Source organism: Zingiber officinale, chromosome 8B (assembly GCF_018446385.1).
Source record: "Zingiber officinale cultivar Zhangliang chromosome 8B, Zo_v1.1, whole genome shotgun sequence".
Taxonomy (NCBI): Eukaryota; Viridiplantae; Streptophyta; class Magnoliopsida; order Zingiberales; family Zingiberaceae; genus Zingiber; species Zingiber officinale.
The window spans coordinates 85,967,040-85,978,891 of NC_056001.1; the positions used below are offsets into that span (position 1 = coordinate 85,967,040).

General features: G+C 45.2%; 1 protein-coding gene across 1 annotated transcript; it reads right to left on the reverse strand.

Annotated features, from left to right (window-relative positions):
- Window positions 1–10,299: 10,299 nt before the first annotated feature.
- Window positions 10,300–11,529, reverse strand: LOC122016194 (protein RESISTANCE TO PHYTOPHTHORA 1, chloroplastic-like). The gene is made up of 4 exons (XM_042573426.1): window positions 11,168–11,529; window positions 10,885–11,095; window positions 10,634–10,803; window positions 10,300–10,561 (listed from the first exon to the last, which is right to left on the reverse strand). The coding sequence occupies exons 1-4, from the start codon at window positions 11,441–11,443 to the stop codon at window positions 10,535–10,537; spliced, it is 684 nt and encodes a 227-aa protein (XP_042429360.1). The 5' UTR covers window positions 11,444–11,529; the 3' UTR covers window positions 10,300–10,534.
- Between the last annotated feature and the right edge of the window lie 323 nt (window positions 11,530–11,852).

Genomic DNA, 11,852 nt, shown 5'->3' on the forward strand with positions numbered 1-11,852 from the left:
CCATCAATTGGTATTAGAGCGGGTCACTCTTAATTTACTTAACAATTTTTCGAGCAGTTTTAAAAAACTTTTTTTATCTTTAAATATATTTTCTTTAGATATACTTTTTTTTTTAACTCGCACTACTAATCCCAAGACGAGAGTCTTGAAAATTTTCATCTATTAATTCTTTGATTGTAAGAATGTCAAACTCCTACCAAGAGGGCTATAGCACTGATTGCCCCTACTGTTCAATGGGGGAAACTTCAACTATTGGAAAAATAGGATGGAGTGCTACCTCAAGTCTGACATCAAGGTCTGGTTCACAACTAAAATGATACACACCTACAATAGAAGACGGAAAACTCATAGAACCAGAAGACTAGACTTCTCCAATGATCAAGAAGGCACAACTGGAATACAAGGTGATTAACACCATCCAGTGCGGGCTGACTATAGAAGAACTGAATCAAGTCAGGCTCTACGAGAATGCAAAGGAACTTTGGGATCACCTGATAAAACTACACGAGGGAACCGATGAATCAAAGTTAAATAAAAGAGATCTTTTATTAAATAATTTATTTAATATTAAAATAATTCCCAGAGAAACGGGCACCCAACTGCACGCGTGACTCAGAGATATCCTCAGCGGCTTCCATCTGATTGGACACCACCTAGAGAACCGCAATATAATAAGGTACGCAATAAACGTCTTCCTACGGAACACTTTGTGGGCATCAATAATAGATACTAACAAAGTTTCAAGGGATCTTTCAATTCTTAAGTTAGACAAATTATTTTGTAAATTAGAATTATATGAACATTCTAACTTGAGTCAAGTTGAGAAAGGAATTGTACTATATGTAGGACCAAGCAAGGAGACCAAAATAAGAATAAAGAATGATCAGAAAGTGAGTCAGACACAGACTCAATAAATGAAGAAGAACTAGTCAACATGACCTGAAGACTGCCGACAAGGAAGAAGTTCAAGAGGAGCACCACGAAGGTATTGGTCAACCAGACTCAAAACAAATCATAAATAATTTGTTACGGATGCAACAAGAAAGGACATTTCAAACATGAATATCCAAACCAGAAGGAGGAAAAGCCTAAGTCGACAAGAATGAAGAAAACTCTCTAAGAAATGTGGGATGAGTCATCGTCTGAGGAGATCGACGCGGAAGAATCGAAGCACTCGAGCCATCTTGTCTTCATGGCAAGAAATGAAGATTTTGAGATTGAGGAAGAGTACAAGTCCGAGATAGATATCGAGTCTGAGAGAAGCCATGGATCTGTATCCGATTCCGAAGGTCCCAATATGATAACTTTTTATTCCAAGACAAATTTACTTAAAGTAGTTAAATGTTTGTTTAAAAGATTAACAAAGTTTGAGGAACATAATAACTTACTACTTACATAAATTGACCACCTTAAGGAGCAAGTTAACTTAAGTGACTCGACTAACCAAATTCAAGTTGGAATTCCAACTAAAGTTGCAAAACTTGAGGAAGAAATTGCAACTTGAAAGGTCAAGTGGAGGACTCAAGAAAATATTAGAAAAGTTTGAATTGGGATCCAAGTGTCTAAATATGGTACTTGGATTGCAACGAGCCGTGTACAATAAATTCGGACTTGACTATAACCCAAATCAAACCAACAAACTATATGTCATTAATTAGTCAAAATATTAGAAATCAAGTCCAAGCATGAGTTCCTAAAGCATCCCTAAAAGTCAAATTCATTTATTAGATAGACAATATCTAAGTTATGACTGAGGAGTATTAAAATCGAAAGATTATTCAACCTACTTGATTAACTAAATGTGTATGTTTAGGTTTAGATTTATTTTCTACTTAGTTTAGAACGGTTAGGTAAAGAGGTTTACCAAACCCTAATAACATAACATCATAATGGATTGGAATGATAGTACGGTAAGGAAACTTTATCGAAGGCATGTCTAGGCTTAATCTTGTGTATTCTACCTGTTGCACTAGACCTAATGGATCTGGCTAAAGCTACCTCAGTCAAACATCAGCTAGTTAGACCAAAACCTAACATTAAGTTCTTTGGACAGGATTAATTTAGAAAGTATTCAAAAAGTGGTCTACTGTTGATATACAAGAAGGTCATATACCTCGTCACTGATCGAAAACTTGCACTTGATCGGACTCTACTCCGACCTCCACCGGGACGACCGCTTCGCCACCGTATACCAATTGGAATGGGGTTACGCCGGTCACCTCTTTTCGAGTTGTACGTTGTGCCCACAGTACACTGGGGAGCTCATCCACCTAGCAGCCCCCCATGTGATCAAGCCGAGCGCGCAAGATTTGAAGGATCTCCTAATTGGTGACTTCAGCTTTCCCGTTGCTCTACGGATAGGTCACGGATGTGAAGACCTGCTGGATACCATATCCTTCGCACCACTCCTTGAGCCTCTGACCGGTGAATTATCTTCCATTGTCTAAGACGAGCCGGCAAGGGATGTCAAACCAGCAAATGATGTTCTGCCATATGAACTTCATGACCATCTGCTGCGTTATCTTGGCTAGGGGCACGACTTCAACCCATTTGGAGAAGTAGTCCACCGCTACGAGCAGAAACTTCCGCTGACTGATCACCATGGGGAATAGTCCTACGATGTTCATACCCTAATAGTCGAACGGACATGAAGCAGTGGAAACCTTCATCTCCTCTGTAGGCCGGTGAAAGAGGTTGTGGTACTTCTGGAAGGATAAGCACATGGCCACCGTCCGAGCGACATCCTCTTGGAGGGTCGGCTAAAAATATCCGGCCAGAAGTATTTTCCGAGCCAACGCGCGGCCGCTCGGGTGACCCCCGCAAGTGCCTTGGTGTACCTCATTCAGGATGTAATCGACGTCTTCTGGCCTGACGCATTTGAGTAGGGGTCGGGCGAATGCCTTCTTATAGAGCTGGTCGCCGATCAGGGTGAACATGCCGACTCTCTTCTTTATCAAGCGAGCATCCTCCGGATCAGTAGGCATAATCCCCGAATGCAAGAATTCTGTTAGGCCCGTCCTCCAGTCATTTGGAAAGGTGATTCCCTCTATACGGTCGATGTAAGCCACCAGTGACACTTGCTCGATCAGCTGACCTATGGTGATCGGCGTTAACGAGCTGGCCAGCTTTGCTAGCTCATCCGCCGCTTGATTCTCCAATCGGGGGATCTCCTGGATAACCACCTCTTGGAAGTTGGCCTTCAGCCTTTCGAAAGCCTCTGCATAGAGTCTTAACCACGAGCTACTGATTTCGAAGGTCCCGGACAGTTGTTGAGCGGCGAGTTGGGAGTCCGAGTGGATGAAGACCCTATCCGCTCCCACATGCCGAGCTGCTTGTAGGCCAGCTATCAATGCCTTGTATTCTGCTTCGTTGTTAGTAACTCGGTAATCTAGCCGAACGGACAGCTGCACCCGATCTTCCCGAGGTGAGATGAGGATTAAGTCAATCCCGTGCTGCCCTGCCGAGTGGACGAACCATCCACATATATCTTCCATGTCGCTGGTGGCTCGTTACTCTGGACTTCTATAACAAAATTCGCTAGGGCCTAAGCCTTGATCGCCGCACAGGGCTGTTATTGGATGTCGAACTTGCTGAGCTCGGTTATTTACTTGATTAGTCGTTCGGAAGCTTCTGGATTGAGGAGGACTCTCCCTAGTGCACTGTTAGTCAGCACTATTATTGAGTGTGCTAGGTGTTAGCAATTCGAGCCGTAAAAACTGCTTTTTGCATTGCGGAAACCCCGAAGCTAGCCACAGATCTGTGCAAAGATATATTTAAAATTAAATCATGTACATGTTTCTATACTAGATCTACCTTAGATCTACATGAAAGGAGAGTTACCTTTGTAGCGAAGCCCTTCGCTTATCCCGCTCGTCCAAGAGTTGCCGGATCTCATAGGGTGTCAAGTGTACACCCCTCTATATGTATCCACACAGACAAAAGGTGGAGAAAAACCACAGAGTGTGCTAGCACTCTTGGTGGTCACGGCAATGGAGGAAGAGAGGGAGAAGAGAGTGTAGAGAGGAAGAAGATGATGGATTGAATGAGCACACAATTGCATAACCCCCCTTCATCAAGTGGCCGACCACTTATTGTTTTAAACCTCCATGTAATACCAAGAGTCATGGCTCTTGGTCTTCCTCATGAGGTGGCACACAATGATGTGGCCTTGATGATGTGGAACACCATCATTGGTCGGCCCATGCCAAGTCACAAATGAGGTGACATTTGGTCAAATCAAACTTGACCTTTCATCTTTTCTCAAGTCAAGTCAAACTTGACTTCTTATCTCCCATGGTTGATCAAATTCAACCTTTGATTCAAGTCAATTTAATTTAGTGAATCTCTATCCATTAAATTAAATTGATTCAATAAGTCATAATCAAAATTAGACTCATTGGACACATGAATCAAATTGAGTCCAACTCAATTAGTCTAATTTGGATTACTCTTAATCCAATTTGATTCATCATATGAACCTAATCCTCTTGGTCCATCATATGAACATATTCTCCATCTAATTGTCCTTTGTGTGTGACCCTATAGGTTCTTGTAATATTGGCAATACTCCTAAACTCATTTAGAAATATAAGTAATGAGCAGTATCTAGCAACAGATCATTACTACCCAAGTTACAAGAATGTTGAGATCCAACATCACATTGTGACTACTAATTGTGACTCTCACAATATGTGACAATGTCCTTCTGTCCTTGACATCTAGATTGATCAATTGAGGCATAGACCGTTTCATCCTCTAATCAATTTATATCTTGAATTCCAAGTAGACTCACTCTAAACAAATGAGCTCAATATCTCATATTGACTCATTTGGGCATGACCATGCACTTAGTGGTCTCACTCTATCAAGAATCATGATGTCACTCCCGTCAAATAGGAGGGATAGATCTCATCTACATCACTCACATCCCTCCGTATACTTTGTTACATACCCAGTAATCACCTTTATAGTCCACCCAGTTACGGGTGATATTTGACGAAGTCAAAGTATGCAACTTCTTATGTAAGGAACCATGGTGACTTCAGGTCCAAGGACACATAGTCATAATAATAGTCACATGAGAAAGTATATGACACTCATATAACGATCCATGATACTTTCTCATGACGGGTCATTCAGTATACATTCTCCAATGCATACCCATGTGTCAACTTGATATCTCTATACCCATGACTTGTGAGATCAAGTCATCGAGTTGACCTATATGCTAGTCTAAACGCATTAACATTGTCCCTGAATGTTAATACTTGACTAGAAATGATTAAGAGTAGTGTTCTCTATATCATCTCACTATCAATTCAACCAATCGATTGATATAGATAAGAACCTTCTACTCAAGGACGTTATTATACTTAGTTATTTGGCACCAATACAAGTAAATATAATAACCATAAAGAAATACCTTTATAAGTATATAGGAATAAGATACATCGAGTCCATACAACAATCATCATATGATTGGCTCTAGGGCTCTAACTAACACTAGGAAGTACTGGTGAAGCCTCCGCACGGCGAGTACTAGTGCATAGGTCAATTTTTCGAGACCGGTGTAGCGAGATTCGTCGTCCTTTAATATATGACTCAGAAAATATACAAGTTGTTGATCCTGACCGCTCTGCCTGACTAAAGCTGATCCAACGACATGTTCATTGGATGACAAATATATCTAGAGCGACTCACCTGTGACTGGCTTGGCTAAAACATGTAGTGAGCTAAGATATACCTTCAACTCCTCCAGCGCTCGATCGCATTCAGCGTCCCATTGAAATTTTATGACTTGGTGCAGTATCTTAAAAAATGGCAAGCTTCGATCAGATGACTTAGATATGAACCGGGATAATGTTGTGATCTGACCGGTCAACCTCTGAGCTTCCTTTAAGTTTTGAGGCGGGGGCATGTTCTACAAAGCGTGGACCTTACTGGGGTTGGCTTCGATGCCCCGCTCAATGACAATGTAGCCTAGGAAGCGACCACTCTTTGCATCGAACAAACATTTGCTCAGGTTTAACTTTATCCCATATGCTCTTAACGTCTGGCAAGTTTCGTCGATATCTGCGCACAGATCAGCCGCTCGGAGGGATTTGATGAGTATGTCATCGACATATACCTCCATGTTACGGTCGATCTGCCGTCGAAACACTTTGTTCATTAGCCTTTGGTAGGTGGCTCCATCGTTCTTCAGTCCGAACGATATGACGTTGTAGCAGTACGTTCCATCGACCGTGATGAAGCTAACCTTTTCTTGGTCTTCTCGGGCGAGCAACACTTGATGGTATCCTTAATATGCGTCAAGCATGCAGATTATCTCGCAGCTCGCCGTTGAGTCCACCAGTTGATCTATCCTGGGCAGCGGATAGAAATCCTTCGGGCATGCCTTGTTCAAGTCGCAGAAGTCGATGCAGACCCGCAGTTTGTTACCCGGCTTGGAGACTAGCAGCGCATTGGCAAACCAGCTCGAGAACTAGACTTCCCTGATGTGGCCGGCTTCCAACAGCTTTTCTATATCTGCCCGGATGATTATGTTTTGTTCGACGATGAAATATCTTTTTCCTTGCTTGACCGATCGAGCGTCAGGTCGGACGTGCAACTCGTGCTGAGCCACACTCGAGGTGATGTCAGGCAGCTCATGTGTTGACCATGCGAACACGTCATAATTTCTCTTGAGGCAAAGGATCAATTCCGCCTTCTGCTTCTCCTCCAGGTCGATAGCCACGAAAGTCGTGGCTTCCGATCGGCTTGGGTGGATCTGCACCTCCTCCTTTTCTTCATATATCAAGATAGGGGGTTTCTCGATAATAGCGTTTACCTCTAACCGTGGAGCTTTCCATGCTGCTTTGACCTTGGCTCTAACCATCTCCACGTAGCATCATCGTGCAGCCAGCTAGTCGCCCTTGACCTCGCCCACCTGGCCATCTACTGGAATTTTATCTTCTGACAGTACGTGGATACTACCGCCCAGAATTCGTTGAGAGCCGGTCGGCCCAAAATGACGTTGTAGGCCAAGGGTGCGTCCACAACTATGAAGTTGGTGGTCCGGGTTCTCCTCAACAGCTCTTCCCCCAGCGAGATGGCTAATCTTGCCTGGTCAATCGGCAAGACTTCATTGCCCGTGAACTCGTAGAGCGGGGTTGTCATGGACAGTAGCTCGCTGCAATCAATCTGCAACTGATCAAATGGCTTCTTGAAAATGATATTTACTGAACTCCCCGTGTCGACGAAGGTCCAATGGATGGTGTAGTTGCGATCACCGCTCGGATGATCAAAGCATTACCGTGAGAGATTTCGACCCCTTCCAGATCGTTCGGGTCGAAGCTGATCTGAGGTCCTTTAGTCTTCTCCTTGCTGCATCCGACGGTGTGAATCTCTAACCGTCGCACGTATGATTTCTAGGCCCAGTTGGAATCTCCGCCGGTCGGCCTTCCGGCAATCATGCCTATCTCACCCCATGAGGCATTATTTCGATTTTCCTCTTCTCAGGCGAAAGGCCTATTCCACTTGGGCTGGATTCTGGAGGGATCAGTTTCCTCCTTTCGGCGATGGTGGTGGCGTTCGGGCTCCCTTCCCTCTTCTCGCCACTCGGTTGAACGACGACAGTCCCATCGATCAAGAGAGGGAGAGCGACGGTGATACCCCCTAAGGGCTGGTCGACTGACGATCGACGTCAGTCCTCGACAGTCTTGTGTGTTGTGTGTCGACGATTGGTGGAACGAACAAAACATAGGCGCTCATACCTTGCCCTTTGACGCCTTAGGCCGACCGGATACCACATATTGTACGGCATGCGCCCGGGCCTCTTGGTGTGGTCGTGCTCCCTCAGCTCTTGGCCCCTTTGGCGGTAGATGGCTGCTAGCCGGTCGACGCTCAGTTGGCGGCGCATGCTCGATCGACGCCTCCTTTCTTCTAGCCGTCTGGGCTTCTTCCACATTGATGTACTCATTGGCCTTTTTCAGCATGTGGTCGAAGTCCTGGGATGGCTTCCTGATGAGTGACCGGAAGAAGTCTCCTTCGGCGAGCCTCTAGGTGAAGGCATTCATCATAATCTCGGATGAGACCGAGGGAATATCCATGACCACCTGGTTGAAGCGCTAGATGTACGATCGGAGCTCTTCCTTGGATCGTTGTTTTAGGGCGAAAAGGTTGACGCTTATCTTCTGGTAGTATCAGCTGCTGGTGAAATGGTGTTAGAAGGCGGCTCAGAAATCTTTGAAACTTCATATCGAGCCGTCCGACAGCCTTCTGAACCACCGCTGCGCCGATCTGGAGAGAGTTGTGAAAAAGACTCTACACTTTACTCCGTTTATGTACTGGTGCAGCGTAGCCTCATTGTCGAACCAATCCGGATGATCATCTGGGTCGGTCGTCCCGTTGTACGTTCCGATCGCCAACGGGGTGTAGTGTTGAGGCAGAGGGTTTTGTAAGATTTCCTCTGAGAACTGCCTGTTGATCCGTTCGGGGGATGCGACACTCCGGGGTGCTTTTCCTTTCCTCACATCCCGCACGGGCGCCTCGTCAGATAATGACCCCCGCTCCTAATGCGCTTGAGCTATCTCTGAAGGGGTTTGTAATAGGGCCCAATGGAAAGGGATCGGCGTGGGCGGCGCCTCCCCTTGGGTACCGGTCGATCTGCGGTTCTGCCCCCATACAGAGAGTTGCTCCGCTCGGTCTTCTTGCCCCGCTCGTCGATCGGCCGCCGAGGTCGCCGGTTGCGGTGCTAGCCGATCGACGATCGTTTGCTGTTGTTGCTGCTCCATCATTTTTGCTACTCATGCTTGCATGAGCATCTCCAACTCCTCTTGTGTGAGCGTCACGGTGATTAGCCGTCCAACGTCTTCCATTTCCTTGGCTCGAATTCAGGTGACGTTCCCACAGACGACGCCAAATATGATCTTGTCTGAAAGTCGGGGAAGTGGATGCTGGGGGCGTGGTGCTCCTGTTGACCTCCGAGGGACTTTGTGCTTTCCTGCAACACAAGCAGCGCCAGTGTCGAACCAGGTAAGGGTTCCCTAGCGATGACTTTCCAACGCTCAAGTCAGTCTCCGACAGTGAGTTGAATCAAGGAGATAGATAAATAGTAGCAACAATAGTAATGTGCGCATACCTCCGCTGAAGCTTGAACCCCCTTTATATAGGGTTCCTATAGCATGTGTACACACTTCTCAAAGCGGGCACAATATCCCAAGCTTTCCCTAAAGATATATATCAATAAAGTAACTCTGACACAATACCTTAACGAGCCGAGCATATATCTGGAATGACAGTGGAAACTTCCGCCGTACGATCTTCTGTCTGACCACGCCGCCTGTCAACGGTACTAACTCCCAAAATGATGTTGAATGATGTCTCTGGTGTCTGTTGCTCAGTTGAACGGGGCGGCTGCTCGACCGAGAGTTCCCTGTCCTGTGTCATTCGTTGCTGAGCCGAGTGAGGTGGCCGCTCGGCTGGAGTCTAGCTGATGAATGTGCTACTTGGCCGAGCGGGATAGCCGCTCGGCAGATACTTCCATTGCCTGGTTGCTTCAAGTCTAGGCCGAACGAAATAACCGCTCGGTTATAGTAGTGTTATCCTCATGTGGCTCGATCGGCCATGACTCTGCTCTGCGGATTCAGTCATTGATGTAAACCGAGAAGGTGGCCGCTCGGCATGTCGTACATTCCCGTCTTAAGCGTTGCAACTCGACCAATGGTCGAGCTGGAGATGATGTCGGATCAGGCTTTTCATATTTTGGCCGGGCGAACTACTCGCCTATCTGGCCTGTGATAAAGGGTGTTGACCGCCTTGACTTTGACCTCCCCTGTGACGAAGACATTTCCCAAGATGGACCCCTCTTTATCACCCAAGATAGACGCAGGCGGGATCCTCTGGTCCGCAATTTGTGGATTAGAAGATGATCCCTTGCATGTGATTGGATGATTTGAGTGGATCCCACCTGTAAATAGATATGATCTATCTAAATTATCCAATCATATATAAAAGATCATCCTCTAATCCGCAAATTATAGATTAGAGGATCCGCTCTCCTCCTTATCACCGTATCAATATCCATATAATAATTTTAGTAAATCTACTATTTGATTGCAATATATTTAAATCAAAGTTAACTCACTTGTTATATTCCCTAGAAGACCGCTAAAGTCCTCGTTTGTTTTTATTTTTTTAATTTAACAAATGTAAATTTATGTAGTAGACAAAAATTGTCACCTAAATCTAAGCCATCTATCTAGATTTTCCCAATAATCATTCCTGCAAGTAAATGGGTTATCTGAGCGTGCAAAATGAGACTGACAGGCAACAAGGAAAAGATTGCAAAGATGAAGCTGTAGGAAAAGTAGCTACAGCAGAGGAGATAATTTCCATCCTTTCGAGTCACAAACAAAACTAGTTCACCCCAGTCACTGAATTCCTAAATGGCTATGCACAGTATTGCGGTGAGAAGAAACTGATATAAATAAGTGTAGTTCCAAAATCTTGAAACAGTACGTGTGCAATTCCAGTTTAATCGGTCCATTGTGTTCACTCACTCCGATCTCTGCAGCCAACCGAGCTGTGGATTGACGAAAGGATAAATATTCTAGATATCAGGAAAAATGAAATTTAAAAGATGGGGAATTGTTACCTTCCAGGCATACATAGCAAAGAAGGCAACAGTATCAGCAGACCACACCACAGCAAACGACTTCCAGAGAAATGGGATCGCGATGTTCAGAAGCGGAATGAGAAGAAACAGATAGTTGAGAGCTTCCTTCTCGTTCTTGGAGCAATCCCTCGCTCTAAGAGAAGGTATAGCTGCAGAAATAACATGTGATATCTCTTTAAAATCATCGCACGAACTCGATGTGTCAATCGGAAAAGTGAAGCAGAACATACTGAACATCCAAATGGACCACATCCCCATCAATCTCCAAATATCCGGCTCATTGGACGGGAATATAAGGTTGAAGGAGAGGGCTCCGCCGAGGAACATGGAGGCGTAGCCCTGCACCTCGAACACAGTGTAGAGCGCTGTTCCAGGGACAGCGGGGTTCTTGGTCGCGGTGGAAGCCCTAGGCGCGAACGTCGCCACCGTCTTCTGAACAACCTGCCGACATGGAACCGAAGCGGCGAGATCAGCAAAGAGGGGGGAATCGAGAAATCGAGCGCAAAAAGACACCTTTTTGATGTCCTTGTCGCTGATTGGGACGACGGAGGGGATGGAAGCTTGATTTCCGCCGCCGCCTCCGATACTTGTCGGCGTTTCTGGAGGGTTTTCCTGGCCGCTTGTCGTAGCGGTGGTGTCTACACCGTCGGATCCGGCTTCGGTTCGGAGTCTTGTGCGGCGGATGAGGGAGGCGGCTCGGGAAATGGAGGTGGAGGAAGAGAAGAAGTGATTGGGGAGTTTAGAAATGCTGCAAGGGGTGGGAGATGCGGAGGAGAAGGAGTAGAACATCGCGAAGCAGAGAAGAGAGAGGAACGAGGAGAAGAGAAGAGTAGTAGGCAAAAGAAGGGGAGGAGAGAGATTTGAAGGTCTGCGTGCGTCCCACCCTCGATTTCTCTTATCTCCTTGATGACGTCTTCTTTAGGCACTTGAATTCTATACGATTTTGATCCTCCTAGACAATCGTCCAATTTTAAAGGATTAAATCTTGATCGTTCATGATGATAAACGGATAAGATACAACACAATCAGATCGAATGGTATAGTTTTTGTAGGAAGGCCTACTATAAAATAGAGAAAATTTCAGTTTGTCATTCATAATTTTATATTTTATATTTTATATTTTACTCCTTATAGTTTGTAAATGAGTACAACATGAAAAAGATCATTATGGTAAAAAAAGATAAATACGTTCGCCCTC

Bases quoted from the DNA above. Each gene is read 5' to 3' on its own strand.
- LOC122016194 (XM_042573426.1), bottom strand. From the start codon at position 11,443: ATGTTCTACTCCTTCTCCTCCGCATCTCCCACCCCTTGCAGCATTTCT. The intron at 11,096-11,167 runs GTGTCTTTTTGC...CCATGTCGGCAG, and splicing joins GCGACAAGGACATCAAAAAG to GTTGTTCAGAAGACGGTGGC. The intron at 10,804-10,884 runs GTATGTTCTGCT...TTATTTCTGCAG, and splicing joins GTGGTCCATTTGGATGTTCA to CTATACCTTCTCTTAGAGCG.